A 24,126-nucleotide genomic window follows, 5' to 3' on the forward strand; every position below is an offset into this window, starting at 1 on the left:
TTAGAAATAGCTGAGGGATTTTACGGTATTTCAACTTCAACGCTTTCCTATGGCCTCGACTCTGCAAGGATGTTAACAGCAAAACTCTAGAACGCTGAAAATAATTCATAGAAAAAGAACTACTAACATGTGAATTTCAACTATTTGTGTTATTCTTATAATTCTAAAATACAGAAATAAATGAGTCCTATCAGGTAGACTTTAGATCATGAGAAATGAGTGAAAGCATTCTCTTCACAGTAAATATGGTAACAGAGAAGGAATTAAAAGACCTTTATGTGAGGGCCTATAGGTACATCTATTATGATGATGGGATTTTAATATTACTTAAAAGCAATTCAGAAAATTTCAAATTTGTATTTACTTAAACCTCACTAATTCAGACAGATCATGTAACTGAATGGCAAAATTAAAGTTTCATAAGCAAGTTACAGTCGTTTTGCATTTAAACCCATTTATTTGAGCAAACTAAGATATTAATTGAAAAGAAGAGTATTTAAATACTTAACAGGGAAAATAATCAACTATGTGTATAAAATGTATTAAACGCACAGAACTATAATCTTAATCAGTAAATATGAAAGCAGTGAAACTTGTTTCATTTTCTCCAAAGCTAAAACATAAGTGAACTATATACAAAGCTACACAGACAAAAGATAAACCTGCTTGGTTTCATACAATGCGTTCTCTCTCCTCTTCTTTTTCCAGATCATCTTCATTTTGCCCTTCATCATGTAAAACCACAGAAGATGGTGCCACCCACTGATTCTTCGGAAGAAGCTCTACAGCCACAATATCTTCATGAACAGCTCGGTTTAAATGTTTAAGTCCCTGTAAGATTATCTGTGTAAAACAGCAAATGACATGTGCCCAGATATTTTTAATGACAATATACGAATGGGAAGGCTGCCTAACAGAAGAGATATCCTGAGTGTTTCTACGTATCTCCAGTTCTCTTTTATATTTTTTCCTCTTCTATAGTGTCCCTTTACTCTGTCCTCTCAATTTCTCAATATCAAGTTGAGAATACATGTCAGAAAGTAGGGGCTGTGTTCATGGCTCCACCATAAATAACTCTTACTTTAGTACCAAAAGATCTTGGGACAATTTCTTAATCTAAATCTCAGGGTACAGACAGGTAGCATGAAAAACAGAGTACCTGCTTTCATAAGCACAGGTGGAGATTAAATGAAATGCGGCATTCAAAGCATTTAAAAGACTACCTGGCAAACAGTGAGCACCCAAAAATGATTACTATTTGCTTTAAAGTGTGTGAAGCCCTCTGGAGCAATTCTATGTTATGTAAACAGCATGTCACATAACTAGCCATCATTCAGAAAACAGGCGCAGCCTACCTTTTGATTAAATTTTCATTTTCTTAAAAATGGGTAAATAAAAAGTTCTTTTCTTCAATAAGAAGTTTTCTAAAATAGTGATTCATTCTATTATCTATGATCTCTCACATAGCTGCCTTTAAGCTGATACACTTTGAAGGGTAAATTTAAATTATACAAAATTTTAAACACTGATGAAAGAAATCATGAACAAAAACTATTTTACTGCATATGGAATTTATGTACACAACACTTGCCTCTTTATTTTCTTCATCATCTCCATGAACCCATACTGTAGCTTCTAAGTAATTTTCCCTGCTGGCTCTAAATGTTCCCTGAAGGTATGTACCAGATTTTATGCCTTGTTGCAGCTTACTTAAAGGAAGATGCTCTGAAAATATTATTCTTCCACTTTCTATTTCATTCTGTGAAATAAGCAAACCAAAAGATGTGGTTAGTATGTGAATCTTCCACACGCTCCATACACAACTATTATTATCACTATCAGGTATTGTTTTTAAAAGACCTTCCACATTATGGAATATACAGCTCCATGAATTTGAGCGAATATAGCACAGTAAGAAAAAAATTCTTTCTATTCTTAGGGCAACTTACACAAATATTTCAATTTCATTACAATCAGGCGTTTAGCCACAGATGTCACTAATAAATTCTGCGTGTCCCTTCCTCCCACACCAGGCCTCCCAAAATGAAGGTGTGTAGTTAGCTGGTCAGATGAGTGGGTAGGTAAGTAAAGTGTTTTTGAAGGCTCAGTTCCATGAACGGAGTGCATTTACAAGAAAAGAACAAGAAAAGCTGTTTCTATTTTGGACATGTTAAATAGTTAAGAAATAAGATAGAAGCAGGTCAGGAAGTGCTTCAAGTCTGCCACAACACCTGTTAGGATTCTTAGAGACCTCAACATCCAAAACCCGCACTGCTTGGCTCCTTTAACTACCCTTTTCATCTCCCACAATTTTCCACCTTCCAAGGAGACAACTTTATTCCTTCTCCTTTTTTCTTTAACTCTCCCATTTCCCTGTTTTCCTGCCTCACTCAGATGAATGACTTCAATCTCCATACTGAGAATCAAAAGCAGTCACTAGAGACCTACCTCATCCTCCAACCACTGCATCCGTCCACCTACCTGATTGATACCAAAACCTCAGATTTCTCTCTTGCGACAATGAATAGAATAATTCTGTTCTTTTGGTTGGGCGCTACTATCTCCTCTGCTCCATTCAAGGACTCTGTCCTGTGATGATCTCCTCTCTAGGGTCAAACTCCCCCCGTACCCCCACTACAACATTCGTACCATCATATCAACTTGGAATAACCTAGTAAATATAGTTAATTAATTTTAGGTTCTCTGGCCTGACCCTCTGTTCCACTTGACACCAATATGCCACCAAAGCATTATCTGTAATTGCTGTGTATCTCCTTCTTCACCCGCACCCTCAGGAATCCATTATAATCAAGTTTCACTGTCAGTCAACGAAAGCCATTACTGTTGAGGTCGCCAATAATACATTGTCTCAGCTACTTCAGTGCTCCATTCTCAGTCTGACCAAGACTTCTTTAAATGACCTTTCCTTCCCTGAGACCCTTTAGCATCCAAATCATCCTTCCTTGGGTTTGTCACAGTTCTCTGGCAGCTCCTACTTATGCTCCTCTGTGCATTCTCCTTTTCCTGATCACTAAATGTTGGGACTGTCCCAAGACTTGGTTACAGTCTCTTTTCTTCTTTATCCGCATTTATTCTCAGATCATTTCCTCCCATCGTGTCATTTCTTCCCACCTAAAACAATACCAACAAAACCTCTTGACCCCTCTTACTCTCCAAAAACCACCCCTTTTCTCTCCTTCCCATGGCAGCATCAGAAGTGTTATAATACTGTAATCCCTCTCTTCCCATTTTTTTCACCTATTCTAGTCAAACTTCTGCCTCCCGACTGTCAAAACTACTCTGGATAGTACCTCCCACCCCCACAAATGTCATTATGCTAAATCCAATCATCAGTTCCCATGAATTTGACTTAGCAACATTTGACACAATGATCACCCCCTCCTCCTTGAAACGTTTTCTGTACTGGGCTTCCAAGAACTTCACACTCACCTGCTTTTCCTCGTGTATCTCATTTGCTGGTTCCCCTCATGTTTCTGACTTCTTCCTGGAGAGCCCAAGGGCTCTTGGACCTCTTCTCTATTCAGCCTACGCTCATTTCCCTATATCAGGGCCGCTCAAACTACGGCCCACGCACCAAGTCCAACCCGCTGCCTGGTTCTGGTAAATTACATTTCATTGGAACACACCCATGCTCACTCATTTATCTATTATTGATAGTTGCTCTCATGCTACAACAGCAGAATTGAGTACTTGTGAGAGAGACCATATAGCCTGCAAAGCTAAAAAAATCCACAATCTGATCCTTTACCAAAAAAGCTTGCCAGGGAGAAAATATTTGCAGATCATGTATCTGATAAGAAACTTGTATCCAGATTATAAAAAAAGAAACTTTATGACTCAGTAATAAAAAGACAACCCAACTAAATATCAAGCAAAGCATTTGAATAGACATGTACACACACATATATAAATTACAAAATATATTACACATAATATACAAATGACCAATAAGCTCATGAAAAATTGTTCAGCACCCTGTTATTAAGGAAATGCAAATTAAATCAAAACCTCAATGAGGTATCACTTGACACTCTTTAAAATGGCTATAATGAAAAAGATAGATAACATGTATTGGTGAGAATATGGAGAAACTGGAACTCTCATGTACTGCTGGGAGAAATGTAAACTGCGGCACACAATGGGAAACAGTCTGGCAGATCGTCAAAAAGTTAAACGTAAAATTACCATACAATGAAGCAAGTCCACTTGCACATACCTAACTATGTATCAAAGAGAAACAAAAGCGGTCAAGAAAGACCACATTTTACATTACTCCATTTACATGAAATGGGACAGCTTACAGAGATAGGTTAGCAGTTGGGTGGGGCTAAAGCAAAGGCATTTCAGGGACAGACTGAGATCGAGTGGTAATGGATATGGATTTATTTTGGAAGAGAAGACAATGTTCTAAAATTGGATTGTGGTGATGGCTGCACAATCTTGTAAACTATACTAAAAAATGTACATCTTAAATAGATGAGTTGCATGGTATGGGACTTATACTTCAACAAACCTATTTAAAAAAAAAAGTCGTCTATGCCAATCCCGGCCTCACATATTCTCCTTTGGTCTTGTGGCTTAATACGCCACCTGTATGTTGATGAGATCCACATTCATCTCTCTAGTATGTCTGTATGTCTAGTCCTAAACTCTCTCAAGGGCTACAGATTTGCATATCCAACTGCTCATACCATAAAGCCCGACAGCTCTAACAGTTACCTCAAACTTAAATGTCTGAAATCGTACCTCTGATTTTTCACTCAATCTCACTCGCTCCCTTCAACCTGTGTAAATAAAGCAATACTAGCCACCTAGTTGCTCAGGTAAAACACCTAAGGTCATCCATATTTTTCACAGCCCCAACCAATCTACACCAAGTCCTAAAACATCTATCTGTAACATATACCCAATATCTGACTACTTCCCACTACCTTAACTGCTACTACCATGGTCCAATTTTCTACCCTGCCGAGTCCTAAAATATCCTGACTAGAGGACCCTGCTTCTAATCTGTTCTCTTAGAGCAGCCAGATGGATCTTATTATTCTCCCATTCAACCTCTGTCCAGCACTCATGGACTAAAATCTAAGGTGTTCACCATGACTCATTAAATCCTACGTGATCTGGTCCCTGCCTTATTGTTCACTTCATTTGTAACATTTTCTCCCTTGCTTACTCTATCCTAGGCACACTTTTCACTGTCTCTGGATCTTGCCAACTTATTCTAACCTCAGAGCCTTTGAACTTGCTAGCCTTCTTCTGTAAGAAATGCTTTTCCCCAGTTACTAACATGGTTAATGCCCTAACATAATTCAACTAAAACGTCCCTGTCTTGAAGCAAATTTGCTTAGTTAGTATCCTTTACATCTCAGCTTAGACATTACTTGCACCAGGAAGCCTTGACATCACAAATCTGGATTAGGTACTAAGTACAGTCAGTTCTCCTATGCTTGTTTTGAAAACATGAATGGGTTCTGATGCAACTAACATATTAAAAAATACTGGGTGAACACAGGAAACTGCAGCTAGCTGAACAAAGCTGCTCAGGAACCCGCAAAACACACTCACCTCTCCAACATCTGTTACCTCAGATTCCACATCATCTTCACGTACCTAACAACTTTTTGTCCAAATTTAGATAACTCTCTTTCCACCACTTCACTCAGTTTTTGAGTGTGCCCCAAGCTCATTTTCCCATTAGCTCTGCTGCCTTTAATACATGAATTTGCATGACACAGTGAACTTGAATATACATGTTGTATTACAACAGAACTGGCTGGAATTTCACCCTATCCTACACTAACCTTAAAACAATCCTTGATCAAATATTATACATTACCAATGTTAGATTACTTCTTTCTCCTTCTAGACCAGTGCTATCCAAAACAACTTTGAGATAGGAATATGCTTTCTGTGATCTCCAATATGGTAGCCATGGGACACAAGTGTGAGCACTTCTAAGGTGAGTATTGCAACTGAGATTTAAACTGATTTAAATCTGAATTAAACTTAAACAGCCAGATGCAACTAGTGGCTACCTGTTAGAGCAGTCTCTGAATCTATATTCTAAAAAAATAAAATCAAGCCCACTTTTTATTTTCTCACTTCCTTTTAGTTTTGTAAAATAATCATGATTGAAGATAAGCAGGGTAAAGGAAAGACTAGATGTCTGTCTAATGTCCTATCACATAAAATCTGTTTCTATAATAACGATAGCTGCCATTTACATTTACCGTAGCTGTGTGCCATGCAGTGAAATAAGAATTTTATTAAGGCTGTTATTTCATTTGACTCTTATAACCATGCTATGAAGTCATTGCTAAATCTACCTTACATATAAGGAAGTGAGTGCCCATGAGGTTCACTGATTCACTTAGCATGCCCTCCCATATCCCACTATTGTAGGAATCCCTTTATTCCTCTTTCTGCCTCTAACTTTGCCCTTGATACAATGCATCATCTTACAAATTGGAATCAGAATGGTCTTTCCAATGAATAACATTTCTGATCATTCTCCCCCATTCCTCCCAGGCACACTCTCATATACTCTTAATTTCTTTCAGCCTGCCTTTATGAGGTAGGAAGCCCAGAATCCTATCTGCTATCTTTCTCTTCATAGCAGTCCTTTAGAATAAGATAGTTTAAAAATTACTGACCTACAGAATAAATTCTAGACCTTCGTTAGATGGCCCCTACCCTTCCTGTGCTATCTCTTACGGTTCCTTCCCTTCTTCCTTCAGGACTAATGCTACAGCTTTATGCTCTCTGTCTGCACTCACACTACTTCCTTATTGGTCAAATACTTATGCCTTATTCACAAACCAGCTATGGATTCCTTTATCCATTCATTCTAATGGTGCCACCATGTGACAGGTCCTACTCAGGTTGCTGAGAGTGTATTAATGAACAGTGCTAGTTTAGAAAATAAAGTCTTTCTTTAAGAATGGCATTTTCGGAGGCATCTGGGTGGCTCAGTTGGGCATCAGACTTCGGCTCAGGTCATGATCTCAAGGTTCGTGAGTTCGAGCCCCCATCAGGCTCTCTGCTGTTACCACAGAGCCTGCTTTGGATCCTCTGTCTCCCTCTCTCTCTCTGCTCCTCCCCCGCTCTCTCTTTCCCTCTCAGAAATAACAAACATTTAAAAAAATCTTTTTAATGTTATTTTAATAAGCCTATTATAGTCACTCTTGTTTATAACCCAGCTCCTAATGAATTCCAGCTTACCTACTGATATTCCAATTTTTAAATTTGTTTAACTGTAAATCTAATATCCCAAAGTGGCCATTTTAATACTTTCACTTTTCAAAAACAAAATAAAACAAACTCAAACTTACCCCTTCTTCAGACAAACAAGCAAGACGATCTATGAGTTCTGGGTTAGCAGTTAGGCTCTTTACATATTCTTCACCTGAAAAGTAAGTTTTGTTGTTCTCAATAAAATCAAGTGATTTTTTTAGATAAGAAAACATGAATAATGTTGTTTATGATATTACATCTATCAATTCTTTTTTAAACCTGCATCTGTTGATATGGTCATGTCTAAGCAGAAGTATCAGGTTAAGCATATCTATGAGTTTTTATTGCAAAACCAAGTACAAAGGGTGATGGGGAAAGTTACCAGCCACTGGTCACCACAACTTACTTGGCTGAGAAATGCTGAGAAATTTAAAAATGCAAAATATCACATGAAATTATACAGAAACATGAAAATATTAAATATTCAAGTGACCATCTGACCAAGGGTCTGATGGTAGTTCATATTTGCAAATGCCTATAAAAATTAACAGCTTCAGGGCATCTAACTGGCTCAGCTGGTTACATGTCTCACTCGATTTTAGCTCAGGTCATGATCTCACAGTTTGTGGGTTCGAGCTCTGCATTGGACTCTCTGCACTCACAGTGCTGAGCCTGCTTGGGGTCTCCCTCTCTCTCTGCCCTTCCTCCACTGGCATGTGCTCTCCCTCTCTCAAAACCAAATGAAGGGGGGCGCCTAGGTGGCTCAGTCAGTTAAGCGTCCGACTTCGGCTCAGGTCAAGATCTCGCAGTTTGTGAGTTCGAGTCCTGCGTCAGGTTCTGTGCTGACAGCTCAGAGCCTGGAGCCTGCTTTGGATTCTGTGTCTCCCTCTCTCTCTCTGCCCCTCCCCCGCTCACACTCTGTCTCTCTCTCTCTCTCAAAAATAAACATTAAAAAAAATTTAAAAAAACAAAAAACAAAAAAACAGATAAACTAAAAAAAAAAAATTAACAGTTTCTACATTTAGACTTACAAGTGAAAGCTGGTATTCCTTCTTCTATGGCTTTTTCTTTGTTTTTCTTGTCATTTGTTATGAAGATAACTTGCAGGTGATTCTCTGCTGACATTTTCTTCAAATGTTCATTGTACCATTTTGCTGCTACTCGAATAGCTCTATCATTTCTGTCATTAGCATTTTCTCCCTGCTCCTGTTCTACATAAGTTTCTCTAAATACAAAGGAGAAAATGAAAACCAATAGAAATAATATACAAAGGCTTAGGACATATATGCTAAACTTAAAAGTCCATGGTATGTATTTTCCTCTTGAGTGCATTCAGAGTCGTGCCTCAGGAAATATATGAGAACCTTATAGTTTTTAAGACAATGATTGCTTGAAAAATAAGACAATCATGTTATTAATGAAACTATAAAAAGGCTAAAACAATTTTATTTCACAAAAAATATTCAAGAGCAGAATTTATATTTTAGATTGAGATCTGAAATAATAATTTATTGTAAAAACTATAATAAAACTTTGCAGGTTTGATAAGATATTATTTGAAGTATAGATTAACAGTAATTCTCAAAAGCTACAAAGAGGATGTTCTAATCAAATGATTCTACAGTCATTAAATACACAACACATATAAATTACCAACAGTAAGCACTTAATAAAATGGAAGAGGTTATCTAAAGACTGAAAGACCACATACAAATAATGACTGAATATTCGTTCCTAGTCTATCCACTCTAAATTCCCAAATATGTTGGCATACTTACTTCCTTAAAATTGCTTTTCAAAGCCAAATTTAAATAACAAAACTTAGTGCAAAACTTTTAGTACTTACAAGTAATAGATTCAATTTTAGAATCTTAGACTTGTATTAATAGTTTTTAGAACTGCTTCATTCCTCACCATTAAATGCCCCTGCTAATGCTTTAAGCTTATCAGTTAGACACAATCATTAATTTCTGAATTGGTTTTAGCTTGACTTGAGCAATAGAATCTTGGATGAGATTTGCCCAAGTGTCCTAAGATTCTTCCCACCAACTCCAGTATTGCTAAGCTATATTCATTGCACTTAGGCAGAAAAACTGCTAACCTCTGATGAAGAATCTGATGATAATGCTCCACAAAAACTTGGTCTTTCTGCACTGAAAAACAAGTAAATTTTCTGAATTTCAAAAAGCTAAGAATAAGATGACTACAAGTGCTTTACCAATGATTTGTACAAGAAAAATACCTAAATTGGCGCTATAAAAATAAAGAGAAGAAAAAAAAAAAAACCAAGATAAAAACAGAGGGAGGCAAACCATAAGAAAAATTTAAATACAGAGAACAAACTGAGGGTTGCTGGAGGGGTGGGTTAAATGGTTGACGGGCATTAAGGAGAACATTTTTGGGGATGAGTGCTGGGTGTCATATGTGAGAGATGAACCACTGGGTTCTACTCCTGAAGCCAGGACTACACTGTGTGTTAACTACTTGAATATAAATTTTAAAAAATAAATAAAAAAGAGAAAATTGACAAATTAAATATTTTGAAATATACATATTCCGATGAGATTTCATTACCAGAATTCTACCGTCTAATCTACTGAGGGTGATTTTGCTGCCCAGGAACATTTGACAATGTCTGGAAACATTCTGGGTTGTTACAACTCTGTGAATAGAGGGGGACTGGGGGTCACTACAGGCATGTAGAAGCACATGATAATGCTAAACATCCTATGATGTAAAAGACAGCCTATTCACAATAAAGAATTATTCAGTCCAAAATATCAACAGTGCTAAGGAAGGCTGAGAAGCCTTAATGTAGTAAAAGTACACTATACGTCAACCCAGATTATTTATGTAACAAAACAAATAACAATAAATGGGGGGGGGGGGAGAAGTAGCAATTTATTTTCACACCCTTATGCTGAAAGGGTGTAAATCTGAAATACAACAAAGAAGTCTGTTTCTTAACCTTATCTTCTTCAATGTGATCAGTTATAAGGTATTAGTTTAACTTTTAAAAACCCATCAATAAATCTGCTTTATATTGTTAAACCTCTCTTTCATAAACTCTTACATTTTATCAATCTATGTTGACATCAAATAACACAGTATTCTAGGAACCTAGGAAAATCTCATCTTCTAAGATTCTTTGAAAAAAAATTTTTTAATGTTTTTATTTTTGAGAGAGAGAAGAGACTGAGCACGAGCCAGGGAGGGGCAGAGAGAGAGGGAGACACAGAATCCGAAGCAGGCTCCAGGCTCTGAGCTGTCAGCACAGAGCCCGACGCTGGGCTCGAACCCACGGACCGTGAGATCATGACCTGAGCCGAAGTCAGCCGCTTAACCGACTGAACCACCCAGGCACCCCATCATCTTCCAAGATTCTTATTGCTCAACTCATGTGAAAACCAACTCAAAATGAAAACGTTTTGGAAACAAAAGTACTGACTCCACCCTAGGAGTCCAGAGACCTTAGTTCTAGGTTTGAACTAATCAATGACTATATGACCTTAGTGAGGTCCACTGAGCATTATATCTGTACAACTGTGTAACAATCAAATAACACTCCCATAAGTATGAAACTTACCACATGTTTTCTGACAATGTCACGGTTACTGCCAGGAACTCTTCCCCAAATTTAGCCAATTGTATGGTTTTCTGGTAATTAACATAAAAATTTCCCCTACCTATGGTGCTCATTAGTGAACGTATAGAAATGCTTCTCCTGGTTATTAGTCACATCTCGGATTCGTTTATATACAGGAGCACTCCGATTTCTCACTTCTTGCAGAACTGTTTGCAGTACAATTACATTCCTGATAGCTGGGTCTTCAAGAACATCGATCTTAAAAGAATGAAAAAATAGGTAAAATTAAACTTTCCTATGTTCACTGATAAGCTGTTTCTGCCAAACATAAAACTGTGTCGATTTAAAAAAATAAACACTAAATATACGTTAAACTAAGGAGCTATTTTGCTACAGAAAACCCTTCGGGTCTATTAGAGAATAGCACATATTGAACAGACTAAATACAAAACTTCGTAGAATTAAGACCGTTAATAAATAAATACGTTGGCCCACATGGTTTTCATTCGTAGGCACTTACAAGCTGCCTGGGAGTCGCAGGCTGGAGGCCACAGAAGCCCAGGTCCCCGGCCTCCAGACTCTTAAAATCTAAGGCAGAAGAGACACCAGGAGTTAGAAAAATAACCTAAAATTCTTATGACTCCAAGAACTCAAAAAAAAAAAAAAAAAACAAAAACAAAAAACCCACACACAAAAAAACCCCACAATACAAAGAAAAGAACCTTGGCCTGGGGGACAGGAGGCAAGGGTCTGCCTCTCCCTAAGTAGGTAATGTTTTTCCAAGACGCGCCTCCTTGGGCCTCAATTTCCCTATTCTGTCACACCCCCTTCTCCTGGTGGTGCCGAAATGACCCCGGATCTCCCACCCTCGGACGCACCTGATGCAGCAGCACATTGGTGTCAGGAAGCAAGTAGTGCGGCCAGGGGCACAGGCTGCTCGCCGGATCCAGGGGCTGCGGCTCGAGGACCGGCCCCTCGTGGGCACTGCCGCACGCCGCGCACCCGGGCGCGCCGCAGCCGATGTCGTCCCGCAAGTAATGCTCGCGCACGATCTTCATCACGCCACCTGCCCGCGTCTTTTTTAAGAAAGTCTTGGATTTGAGCATCTTGCTGGCAGCGCAGAATCCCGACCCTTACCGCGCTCTTCTGGTGAAGAGTAACAAGCAGAAGCCCTACCGCACGACTGTACTTTACCCCGAAGTTCACCCCTTCCCGCTCCAGGGTATTAGTAAATACCTCTCGCGGGAAAACGTCGAGGCTGACATTGGTTGGCTCTCTGAGGGCTGCGAGGATTGGGCAAAAACTAGAAGCTCGGGAGGATTGGCAGATCTCGGAGCCATTTCCACCCACGATCTAGGCGGGACCCTCCTGTGGACCACAGCTCCCAGCATGCGTTGCTTCTCGCGTCGGGGTGGATCCAGTCTGAGTTCCGGCGACTGTACGCTGCCGCTTCCTCCGTCCTCCTCGGGGCGCGGAAGTGGTTGTCTTGGTGACGGGTCCTAACGGTCTCCGACCTGAGATTCCCCGTTGAGGGGCTGCAACCTGAGCTTCAGTTCCGAGACGCTTTCAGGTCCTTGAAGTGGACGCGGTGGGTGGGTGGCTGGTCCAGCCTTCGACGTGGAGTAATTTGAAGCTTTCGAGGTAGCGCGCCGCTGGCCCTTCCTTTCCCGCGCGGGGTAGGGAATCCTAGGCTGCCAGGCTTGGTTTTTCTTCACTGTCGCACGTGTGGGCAGTCCCAGGCGCTGGTCCTTGGTAACCCAGATGCTGCCTCTCTCTGATTTCGCCTTTCTTTACCCTCTTTCCTTTGAAAGGAGGGGTGCCGTTTCCCCTCCATACATCTTTTTTTCTGATCATTCAGTTTAGAAAAGCTGATATCTGTAGTACCGTAAATAACGTATTATGTCGTTTAGTATTAAAACACGAGAATTTCTAAAACCCTTGTGAAAGGGTAAGAAATTCGATTTAAAACACTTGAATTTTTCTTTTCTACATTCTTGTTTTTATTCTATCTGGAAGTCTATTAAAACGTATTTATTTCACTGTCTTCCCATTTTTTAAAAGTCTTCAGTGTTGCCTCATTGTGGAGTAAATTTCGGACACATTTTGACACTTGAGGATTCTCTGGAATCTCGATTATTAAGGTCGTATGTGTGTTTGTATATGAGGGATGGGGCGAGTCCTACTCAAATTCAGAAAGACTTGGCCCCAGCCGAACGACCACTATCTTCTGATGTTGGGTATATTCGCCAACCTTAATTCCTGCATGTTTTTTTTTTTTCCTTTTACTACTCTAAATCCTACTTCCACATAACCTTCCACCGATCAACTCAGAAGTGGCTAATCTCATCTTGAATGCGTGCTCCTTTTATTGGTAGTGTTCCTGGGTACTACTCACTTATGGCTTTTATCCTTTACGTCCAAGATTTCTTTGTTTCCTCCAAGTAAGATTCCGGCCCCCAGGACCAGGGTTTTTTATTCATCAAGCGCAAATTCATAGTCAGGCTTAATGAGCTTAATGTTTGACTTGAGCCATAGTTTACTAATCTGTCCTAGATGAGGGGTCCTCCAGATTATCTAATAATTACTTAGGCATTCTTAGTGTCTCTTTAGTATTCTTTATGCTTTCCATTAAGAATGTTTGAGTACATTTAAATAAATATTTTTAACCCTCAGAAAATTGAAATAGAACTGGAGAAGAAAACTGACCCATAAAAAAGATGTCTCGAAAAATTGCCAAGGCATCAAAAAAGGTGAACATCTCTAGCTCTCTGGAATCTGAAGATATTAGTCTAGAAACAACAATTCCTACAGACGATATTTCATCATCAGAAGAACGAGATGGGAAAATTAAAATCACCCAGCAACTAATTGAACGTAAAGAACTACTTCATAATATTCAGTTACTGAAAATAGAACTATCCCAGAAAAATATGATGATAGACAACTTGAAAGTGGATTATCTTACAAAGGTAAGATTTGGTGTAATTTTTGTTACCTGTGTGCTTTATTGTCTTCAAACTACAGATAAATGAGAATTAAAATTACGCATATGTAATCTGAACTTGATATGCTTATAATTTCAAGAAGTAAGTTATATTTTCTTGCATAGTTTAAAAAAAAAAACTTTCTGGAAGGAGAGAGGATGTGAATTATATTGCTGTGTACTGAACAAAAAGCCCTGAAGGAGGGGATGATTTGAAGTTGGGCAGGGATGAATTGCCTCTGTAAACCCAATTTTTTGAATCTAGCATGTGTGAGGTATGTCTTTTTAGGTGTTTTTTCCAGCCAAGTTGTTTTCTGCTTCATTGAGAATTAACCCTGATGTAACTAGTTTGATAGGGACAATCAAGATCATAATTAGGTTAGTGACTCTGTATAGTCCTCTGTCCAGGGGATTTGGTTTCTTTGATATGTTTCTGTATGATAGTTAGTGTGTCTTAGAACCAAGTGGAATTTCAGTTACCATAGTGTTTAACAAGTGGTTTTTGCCAAATAAGAAGGGATGTCTTAGTCCTTGTTTTTTTTTTTTTTTTTCCTCTTGTGTGTTTATTTATAGGTATGGAGTATTTTATGTAAGACCTGGTAAAATTGTCACTAGTTCTGAGAAATTTACAGTGATTTCAGAAAGATAGGAGACACTTCTTAATTCTTACTACTTCTGTCTCTGAGAAAAATCTTTTTTTTCCAACAGTAGATTCTCCACTTTTACTCTTGATCCCACCTCTTCCTACCCGCCCCCATTTTGTTGTTTCACTTACACTTTCTTTCCTGTTAAGTCAGCCTCCTATTTTAGCTCTTGCCAATTATACCAACATACTTCAGTATCTTGCCGCTAGAAAAAATTGTTGACCATCCCTCTCTAGGAAAATGAGGTGTCCTAAACCCCAACATCTTCATGAAGTAAAGAAGTAATTTAGGTACATTTTTTAAAAACATTAATGGCTAACTTTTATTGAGTGCTTATTCTGGGCCATACATTGTTCTATGAGATTTTCATGTGTTACCTCATTTAAACCTCACAACAACTCTGTGAGGTGTAAGTGCTTTTAGGAGGATCTTCCCTGCCCCTTAACATTAAATGAATCAATATGATAAATTAGCCCACTTCCTGATATTTGGTAAAAGCACACAATATTAGTTATTGTTGCTGTTGTCTACTAAAATAATATCCTCATTTTTCACCCATTTTATTTTCTATACTTTATATGTGTATTCATAGGAGCTACCTGACTTTTTTTGGTATCTGTCTCTTTTAATGGACTGTAAGGTTCATGAGAACAGGGGTTTCTTTGTAGTCTTGTGGCTCATCATCTCCAGCACTGAAAACAGTTCCTGACACGTCGTACGTATGCAACTGTTTCTTAAATGAGGGACTGAACTCCATTTCACTTTGGATAAAACAGAATCACAAGTGGTTAATAGCATATGAAGGCCATTTAGATGGAAGTGATGGAGCCAGGTAGGATTCAAACCAAGAGATCTAAAGCCCATACTCTTAGTGAATCTCCTAACATGTTCTTAGGTTGTCTGTACAGTCACCTACTTAGGTGACTTGGTCTAGACTAGGTCACTTGGTATTTTACCAGTGTGTCCAGTGGTTTTCTATCTGTTACAATAGTTTCCTATTGTTGATTGTTTCCTGTTGTCTATCTGTTTCTGTCTGCCCTTGGGCAGATCCCTTAACTTTGTTATTCTCTTATTTTCTGTAAAATAAGAAAAATAGTAGTATTCATGGAGTTGTTGGGAAGATTCAATTAATCGATGTACATAGCTCATGATACCTGCAGTAAAATAAGTAACTATAGCCACTATACTTATTCAGCACTATATTATTTTTGTACCACGTAGTGCTTAGTACAGTTTTTATTGTTGTGGTTTTCCAGTTGGACCGCAAATGTAGAAAACCGGATTAGCATATTCCTGAGTTTATGTCACCTAATCATCACTGATCCTTGCCAAGGCCATTTATTTTTCTTCAACGTTTACTTATTTATTTTGAGAGAGCGAGAAAGAGCACATGCTCACGCAGGAGTGACAGAGAGGGAGAGAGAGAATCCCAAGCAGGGATTCATTCAGTCAGCACACTGTCAGCACAGAGCCCGACATGGAGCTCCATCCCACGAACTGTGAGATCAGACCTGAGCCCAGCTCAGGAGTAGGATGCTTAACAGACTGAGTCACCCAGGCGCCCCAAGGCCACTTTTTATTTTGTGTACTTTTTTTATTCCCATGGCTCATTTCCCTTCTCTATTCAACCGTTTTAATGGGGTTTTTTTAAACATTTGTTCTTGAAAATGGGTATTTTTCTTATTTTTTTCCTTTACATAAATGTAAATTGCATGTTTTGCTTTAGAGTTTATCTCTTTCATAGTTTTTATTTTTTTTCCCAACTCAGTGCTGCTTTTGAAATCATGATTGTTACTATGGTACATCTAGTCTTCTGCTTCCAACTTCAACATAATTATCTCTGTGTGTGTCTACCAATCTATCCATCCACTACCACAGTGATAGGCACTTAAGATGCCGCCCAACTCTTTGCCACCACATGCAACATGGGCCTTCTATAGACATTTCTCTGCTGGACCTGTGTGACCATTTCTTTGGCATGTATACTCAGGAGTAGAATTTCTGGCTCACAGGGTATATGTAGACTTAATTAAACTGAGCATACTGTCAAATTACTCTCCAGAATAGCTGCCTCCACTACATTACCATGCTTTTTTGTCCATGAGCAGTAGGGTTGTTTTGCTTAGAGACCCTTTGGGAGTAAGATGTTTGCTGTCAAATATATGGAAAAATACTATACGGTAGAAGAATTACACTTCTGTAACTCATCAAATCCAAGGCAACTTGATTGTAAAGTGGACCCTTACTTGTATCACTGAGATTAAGAACTGCCAAGTTAAATTGTTACGTGCTAGAGATTGTAAAATGCATTCCAGTTTCAGAGATGTAATTTGTGAAGAAGTTAGAGTCTGAAGGAACAGAATTTTTAGCCACTTATTTATTCTCTAAAGTTTACCAATACATTGAGCATTGGGGTTACGAGATGAACATCTCATTATTTAGCATTACAAAAAATTTCCCTCATCAGATTATCACTCCCTGATAATAGAAGTCACAGGAAAGGCAGATTTCTGCTGACTATAAACCTGTTTTTGCTATTAACATTTAAATGGCCTGATTAAAGTTACTGAGCTTCCTGTCATTGGAAGCATTCAAGTAATCCTGAAAGGTCAAATGTCATGATATAGGTATTTTTGCTGTGGAAAAAGGTTGGATCAGCTGTCCAGTGTTTTAGGGATTAAGTTCAGCTGTTAGTACCAGAGATTTAGAAAATGATATCTGCCTAGACCAGAACTGTGGAAACAGTAGCTTACACAGGATAAGAATTTTGTTTCTCTGTTTTAACAGGAATCTGAAAATAGGTAGTTTAGGCTTGGTATGGTTATTCCTTGATATTGTTAGAAGCGCAGGTTCCTATTAACCTTTTTTGCAGCTGTTTTAAGCGTGTAGTTTTCACAGATGCCTGATCTACCTCCGGCACTGTATCCATGTTACAGGCAGACATGAGAAGGGTAATAGGAAAATAGGCACATGCCAAAGGATTCAATTAAAGAGCTTTCCCAGAGGCTCAAGCCAGTGACCTCAATAATCCAGAACTATGGGACAGCCTGGCAAAAAAACTTTTATGTGGCAGCAGTTTAAACCACAGTTTCAAAACCATTTGTATGAACAGACTGTAATTTGTTGACACAACCATTGCAAAGGAACCTCTATTCATCTTTAGCCTTTTTTTTTTACATTTAGTATTTTTCAAACATTTCTTAATGATAAATTTGAAAGTTGACCATGTAATTTACCTCTTTCTTTTTTATGAAGATTGAAGAATTAGAGGAGAAACTTAATGATGCTCTTCACCAGAAGCAGCTACTGACATTGAGATTAGACAATCAATTGACTTTTCAACAGAAGGATGCCAGGTAAGAAAGTTTTTAAAAAGCAGCAATACCTATTTAGCCGTTAAAAGTAATTTCATTACCTGTTCGTGCATGTGATTGCAAGCTAAAATAAAGGAAGAAATTTTAAGTCAGTAATGGTAAGAATTTTTACAGCCAGGCCAACCAAAAAAAAGTAGGTTATTTGATACAATACACAAAATACAAAAAGTCAAAATTCAACGTTCATTCAACAAACTGTGCTGATGTAAGTAAGCCGTAAATGACAATGGAAGTTCTGTAAACTCCGCACCACTTAATATGCTTTCTGGATTAACCTTTCTTCATTTTCTCTGTAAAACACACTAATTCTTGTGGCCCATTTAACTCTGCAAGTTTAAATTATCTTCTGTTTTGCCTGCATACTTTCTCCCAGCTCAGTTGTGTACTTACTTACCAAGAGTCCATTGTGTTTACCATCAAATATGTCTATGATGGTTGTACTTACTACAGTTATATAATTTAATTAAGAATGATGTAACCAGTGAAAGATATGCTGTTTCTGTATAAACCATAAGGAATTCTTTGGGACAATTAATAAAAGTGAGTAATTTTAAAAAATAATCATCAAAGTAAATAAAAGCAAGACAGATTTAAAAGTTGGGAACAAAAATCAAATCCATAAAAAGCATCCTCTCAGATTTCTTACCAAGTGTCTTTTAAGGTAAAGAAATTGAACTTGGCAGGGGCGCCTGGGTGGCTCAGTCGGTTGAACGTCCGACTTCGGCTCAGGTCATGATCTCGCAGTCTGTGAGTTCGAGCCCCGCGTCGGGCTCTGTGCTGACAGCTCAGAGCCTGGAGCCTGCTTCGGATTCTGTGTCTCCCTCTCTCTCTGCCCCTCCCCACTCATGCTGTCTCTCTCTCTCTGTCTGTCAAAAATAAATAAACATTAAAAAAAAATTAAAAGAAATTGAACTTGGCAATCAAGAACAATGATTTTCACAAAAACAAAGCATACCTTTATATTTAAAAAAATTTGAAGCCTACGTAGAAAATTTGGCGAGTAAATGCTGTTTTCTGTGTTTTAACTAGAAGTGAATGTGTAGGGGCACCTGGCTGGCTCAGTCATAAGAGCGTGTGACTCTTGATCTCAGGTTCGTGAGTTTGAGCCTCACATTGGGTGTAGAGATTATTTAAATAAATAAAATTTTTAAAAAAGAAGTAACTTTATAAAGTACTTTTCTTTCTTTAAGATTTCATTATTGGGGTGCCTGAGTAGCTCAGTCGGTTAAACATCTGACTTCAGCTCAGGTCATGATCTCAAAGTTTTTGAATTTGAGCCCCGTGTCAGGCTCTGGGCTGACACCTCAGAGCCTGGAGCTTGCTTTGGATTCTGTGTCTCCCTCTCTCTCTGCCCTTCCCCTGCTTGCTCACTCTCTCTCTCTCTCTCTCTCTCTCTCTCTGTCAAAAATAAATAAACATTAAAAAAAATTAAAAGATTTCATTAACTGATACTTTTAAAAATTATCTGACCAGTTACTAGGCAGTATCACGTTAGATCAGTGGTTCTGAAACTTTGGTATGCATCAGAACTGTGTAGAGAGCTTGTTAGGAAGGACTGTTAGTCCCCACCCTCTGATGTTCTAATTTGAGTGAGCCCTGAGAACCTGTATTTCTATCATGTTCTTGGGTGATACTGATGCTGTAGGTCTGGGGACAATACGTTGGGAACCACTGCATTCAATGGTAGGGCTTCTACTCAAATTCTTGAGGCATTTTTCAGATTAAATGATGCTGAGAGGGCAATTGAGAGGCTGCTGCAATAATCCTCTTGATAGCTGATGTTGGTAAAAAGTGGTTGGATTTTTAATGTATTTTGAAGGTAGAGCTGATAGGATGTCCTGATGAATTACATGTGGCTAAGAGAAAAATAAGGAGTCAAGGATTGTGCCAGTATTTTGGTTTGAATAGATGAAGGGTGGAATTGCTGTCAACTAAGATGGGGAAACCACAGTGGAATAGGTTTGTGAGCAAAGAGCAGGAGTTCAGTTTAGGACATGTTCGGTTAGCGTTGTCTTATTAGAAGTCCATGTGTAGGTAAATAGAAGAGTTTGGTCTAGAGCTATATATCTGGAAGTCATTAGGATATGGACGGTAACATTTAAGTCATAAGACTAGATGAATTCCTCAAGGTAGTGAATATAGACAGAGAAGAGGGCCAAATACTCCAAACATGAAGACAAACCAGAAAAGGAGAAGGAGCAAATACCAGAGAAAAATGACAAAAGTAAAGTGACTTGGAAGCCAGGCGAAGAGAGTGTGTATAAAGGAAGGAGAGAGCAGTGTGTCAAATAATCATTAGGTCATAGATGAAAAGAACTGGGAATTGATCATTAGCAATCTGGATGTCATTAGTGACCTTGAGATTTCCGTAGGAAGGATGAAAACCTAATTGGCATGGGCTTAAAAAGAAGGGCATCAGAGACAGTGAGTATAGACAACTTGTGAGCAGTTTTGCTCCATGGAAGTCCAAACAAAGGAGGCAGTGAAATGGGGTCTCAATTCATTTTTTGGGGGGATAGGAGTAATAATAACAGCATGTGTGTATATTGATGGGTGTGATACAGTAGGGAGGGGAAAGAATCAATTGTCCCTTCCTACTCAAAACCTTTGGAATAGGCAACTAACGATAGCAATGTCTTCTACATGTGTTCTTTGAGAATGATTATGTACAGATTACTGTTTTCATTAGTTCATGGGTTGAATGAATACTTTATGGTGGTTCAGCGTTGCCATCTTTAAGAGGTATACCTTAGAATACCTAGAGAAAAAGAAATGAAAATTATTTTATTGAGTAGGGTCCAAAACAGATGTATAAAACTAAAACTTTAAGCAGAATAGATGTATAATTTTATAATTTGATTTTGAAAATTATTTTTTAAGAATATCAATTTTCTATTTAACAATTTATGTGGCCACACATTTAGTAATGAGTATAGAATTGTCTTTTCATGTTTAATTAGTGAAGTAAATAAGCATTTAGCTGGAGCTAAAAATACTACAGAGCTTCTCATTTCCTAATTTTATGTTACTATAAAAAGGTATCTTTGAGAAAATAAAATCTCAAAGATTTTTTTAAGCTTGCCATAAACTCTTTCCTAATTTAGAAAATATCAAGAACTAATGAAACAAGAAATGGAAACGATTTTATTGAGACAGAAACAACTAGAAGAGACAAATACTCAGCTAAGGGAGAAGGCGGGAGATATTCGTCGAAATCTGCGTGACTTTGAGTTGACAGAGGAGCAATATATGAAACTAAAAGGTTTTCCTGAAGATCAGCTTTCTATTCCTGAATACGTATCTGTAAGTGTGTTGTATCACTTTTTTAAAAAAACACTACATGTATTTAAAAAAAATTTTTTTTAATGTTTATTTATTTTTGAGAGAGAGACAGACAGAGCGTGAGCAGTGGAGGCACAGAGAGAGAGGGAGACACTGAACTGGAAGCAGGCTCCAGGCTCCAGCTGTCAGCTCTGTGCTCTGTGCTTGTGGGTCTCAAACTCACGAACTATGAGATCATGACCTGAGCCGAAGTGGGAGACTTAACCGACTGAGCCACCCGGGTGCCCCCCAAAAATACTGCATATATTTTCAAATTAAAATATGCCATTTATGTAATAGCCATAACCTTTGAAGTACCAATTAATAATTTTATTATTTTATGGCCCTGCTCTGAAAATGGTGAATGATGTTCAGATCACCAAATTTTAAAGGGTCTTGACCATTGACCTCCAAGGTCAAGAATAAATAGGGCTATGAAGTTAATAGCTGCATAGTCCGTGGAAATGAGTCATTTTATCATAAACTGGTAGTTTATAATGTTCTCAAAATGCAAAATTATAGAGATAACAGATTAGTGGTTGCCAGGGGGTAGGGATAGTTCAGGATCTCTTGCAGTGTTGGTTAAACAAATCTATACATAGGATTCATCTATGGCAGTATCAAATTTTTTAATGTCAGTATCCCTTTACACTCTCAAAATTACTGAAGACCCCAAGGAGCTTTTGTTTATATGGGTTATATCTATTAGTGTTTACCATAGTGGAAATTAACCTGAGACATTTTCAAAACACAGGAATACATAAGCGCATATTCCATTAGCCTTAAAGGCGATGATCTCATCACACATTAGATAGCCACTGGCAAACATCACTGAACAAGCATAAGAGAACAAGAGTAAAACAGGCAAAAAAAAAAATCTTAGTATAACCAGAAAAATAGTTTTCATCTTTCATTCATCTTTCATCAATTCCCTGAAAGGGTCTCAAAGTGGCAGAGTGGTTACCAGGGGCTCCTAAACCACACATCGAAAACTTCTGGTTTGTGATCTATACATGTTATTTCACCCTTAGAGGCTTGAACTTTTTCATATGTAAAAGGGTTTGTAATATTAATAGTGCTTTTCTGCTGAGGTAATTGTGAAGATTCACTGTGAATATGTATGTAAAATGCTTAGCACTGTGCTTAGAATGTAGTATCATTTTTGCCAGAGTGGTGATTGCTACTCTTGGTTCTCATTTGCATGAGGTTTCCAGATTAATGATTTCTTCTAAAAAGAAGTGTTACTTTTCTGTCCATATTTTAATTTATATAGCTTAAATAAATTTTTTTTCTGTCCAAAGTGTACTAAGACAGATGTCTCAAGTGCTGTCATTGAGGCTTTTTCCATATTAAGTATCAACTATCCCACTAATAGCAGTTATACATAATTTTGTTCCCTGGTTTGTTAATGTTCTTTGTTATCTTTTGTTTTCACAGACGGTATTATCTTAACTAGTTAGTTATACACAGACTCATTGTGTTGAGGACTAACCTTAGGACTTGCCTCTTGCCAGATGTGGTACTCTTGGAATACAGCAATATAGTAAGGAATTTCAGACTGCATGCCTATATAATAAATAGGCATAATTACCCTTTCCAAATGTGCTCATGGCTTCTTAACTTCTTAACTTAACAAATTAGGAATTTGTCAGATGGAACACTTTAATAGATTAGGTCAGACAAATTCCCCTGAGAATTATGAGTGAGAAGAGAGATCTGAACTGAATGGAAGTAATGATATGAAAGATACCCCCTGATTCATCCTGATTATCGCTTACACTGCAGTGGTAGCAGTAGAGCTTCCCCAAGAGCCTAGGATGTAGGCTCACCATATGTTTAGGCAATAAAGATAGAGCAATGTACAAACTTGGCAAAAATTCCTGCCTATAGGAGTGGAGCATTATAGACGATAAATTAAAAGTAATACATAGAATGTTTGTCGTAAATGCTATGGAGAAAAGAGCAGGGGTGAGAATAGAAACTGCCACCAGGTGGAGATACTATTTTAAATCAGGTTAGGAGGATTAGGGAGGGTTTACTGATAGGGTGACATTTGATCAGAGACCTGAAAGGAGTGAAAGCATGAGCTATGCATTTGTATGTGGGAAAAAATTCCTCTATCAGAGGAAATAAGGGCAAAACTCGGACACATAATGTGTTCAGGAAGTAATAAGCAGATAATGTGGAATGAGCAGTGGTGGGAAATGGAGAATAAGTAGTAAATGGAGTATAGATAGAGGAGAAGAGAAACTGTGCCAGGGATGGAGAATTACAGATAATCTAGACTTTGAGGAAACTGAATCGGACATCAAGGCTTAATGTTAGTGGTCAAAGTCAGTTAACAATGGTCTTGTTTCTGTTTTGTACAAACAAATGTTTATTGTACGGGTATATATTCTGAAACTTTTTAACACTTTTCCTTTTGTTACTTTCATATTTTTATTACTGATAATTGAGGGTACTATAAATTAGCTAATTTCAGTGGTAACTTGGATTCTAAAATGGCTTATTAACTTGGTTTTTTGTTTTTAAAGATTCGGTTCTATGAACTAGTAAATCCATTAAGAAAGGAAATCTCTGAACTGCAAGTGAAAAAGAATGACCTATTAGAAGAATTGAGTGAAAATAAAGGCCAATTGAAACAACTGACAGAGGTTTGTATGATTTTGATCACTTGTGGGAGAAGCTGCAAGTTTTTTTAATAGAGAGTTCCTCAAGATTTGTGATCAGGAATATAAAAGTCAATGATCGGAAAATGGGACTGGGTGATGCCGACTACTGCGATTCTTCAAGTAGTGGGAAGGTTAAAGTGGAGATGGTCGTCTGAAAGATTGGCAACGTCAGTCTGTGCTGTTGACTTGTAGTCTGTGGTTGAGTATTTTGTTGTAACTCTTTCATTCTTAGTCTTCGTTACACTATAGCCTTGTTTGTGATCTGAAAGGGAGCTGCTATCCATTTATC

General features: G+C 38.0%; 2 protein-coding genes across 14 annotated transcripts in view; one reads left to right on the top strand and one right to left on the bottom strand.

Annotated features, from left to right (window-relative positions):
- DIS3 (DIS3 homolog, exosome endoribonuclease and 3'-5' exoribonuclease) overlaps positions 1-12,095 on the bottom strand; it is a 30,863-nt gene extending 18,768 nt beyond the window's left edge. For 2 of the 6 annotated variants that reach the window (XR_006199605.1, XM_042927695.1), the window contains exons 1-6: positions 11,722-12,038; positions 10,944-11,101; positions 8,289-8,482; positions 7,356-7,429; positions 1,592-1,759; positions 679-843 (exon numbers count right to left, since the gene is read on the bottom strand). Coding sequence is in view for 5 of the 6 variants with exons in the window: in XM_042927695.1 (XP_042783629.1) it covers positions 679-843; positions 1,592-1,759; positions 7,356-7,429; positions 8,289-8,482; positions 10,944-11,101; positions 11,722-11,949 (987 nt within the window). In the remaining variant the exon portion in view is untranslated. Of the gene's footprint in view, positions 1-678; positions 844-1,591; positions 1,760-7,355; positions 7,430-8,288; positions 8,483-9,358; positions 9,404-10,943; positions 11,102-11,363; positions 11,432-11,721; positions 12,039-12,079 lie in introns of those variants that run through there. The other 4 variants (XM_042927715.1, XM_042927733.1, XM_042927705.1 and 1 more) reach the window with 4 other exon arrangements.
- Positions 12,096-12,112: 17 nt separating this feature from the next.
- Positions 12,113-24,126, top strand: part of PIBF1 (progesterone immunomodulatory binding factor 1) — a 201,561-nt gene continuing 189,547 nt past the window's right edge. For 4 of the 8 annotated variants that reach the window (XR_006199612.1, XR_006199615.1, XM_042927768.1 and 1 more), the window contains exons 1-5: positions 12,113-12,484; positions 13,517-13,812; positions 17,726-17,826; positions 20,949-21,147; positions 23,700-23,819. Coding sequence is in view for 5 of the 8 variants with exons in the window: in XM_042927768.1 (XP_042783702.1) it covers positions 13,561-13,812; positions 17,726-17,826; positions 20,949-21,147; positions 23,700-23,819 (672 nt within the window). In the remaining 3 variants the exon portion in view is untranslated. The remainder of the gene's footprint in view (positions 12,485-13,516; positions 13,813-17,725; positions 17,827-20,948; positions 21,148-23,699; positions 23,820-24,126) is intronic. The other 4 variants (XR_006199614.1, XM_042927747.1, XM_042927793.1 and 1 more) reach the window with 2 other exon arrangements.

The sequence above is a fragment of the Panthera leo genome, chromosome A1 (assembly GCF_018350215.1).
Source record: "Panthera leo isolate Ple1 chromosome A1, P.leo_Ple1_pat1.1, whole genome shotgun sequence".
Lineage (NCBI taxonomy): Eukaryota > Metazoa > Chordata > Mammalia > Carnivora > Felidae > Panthera > Panthera leo.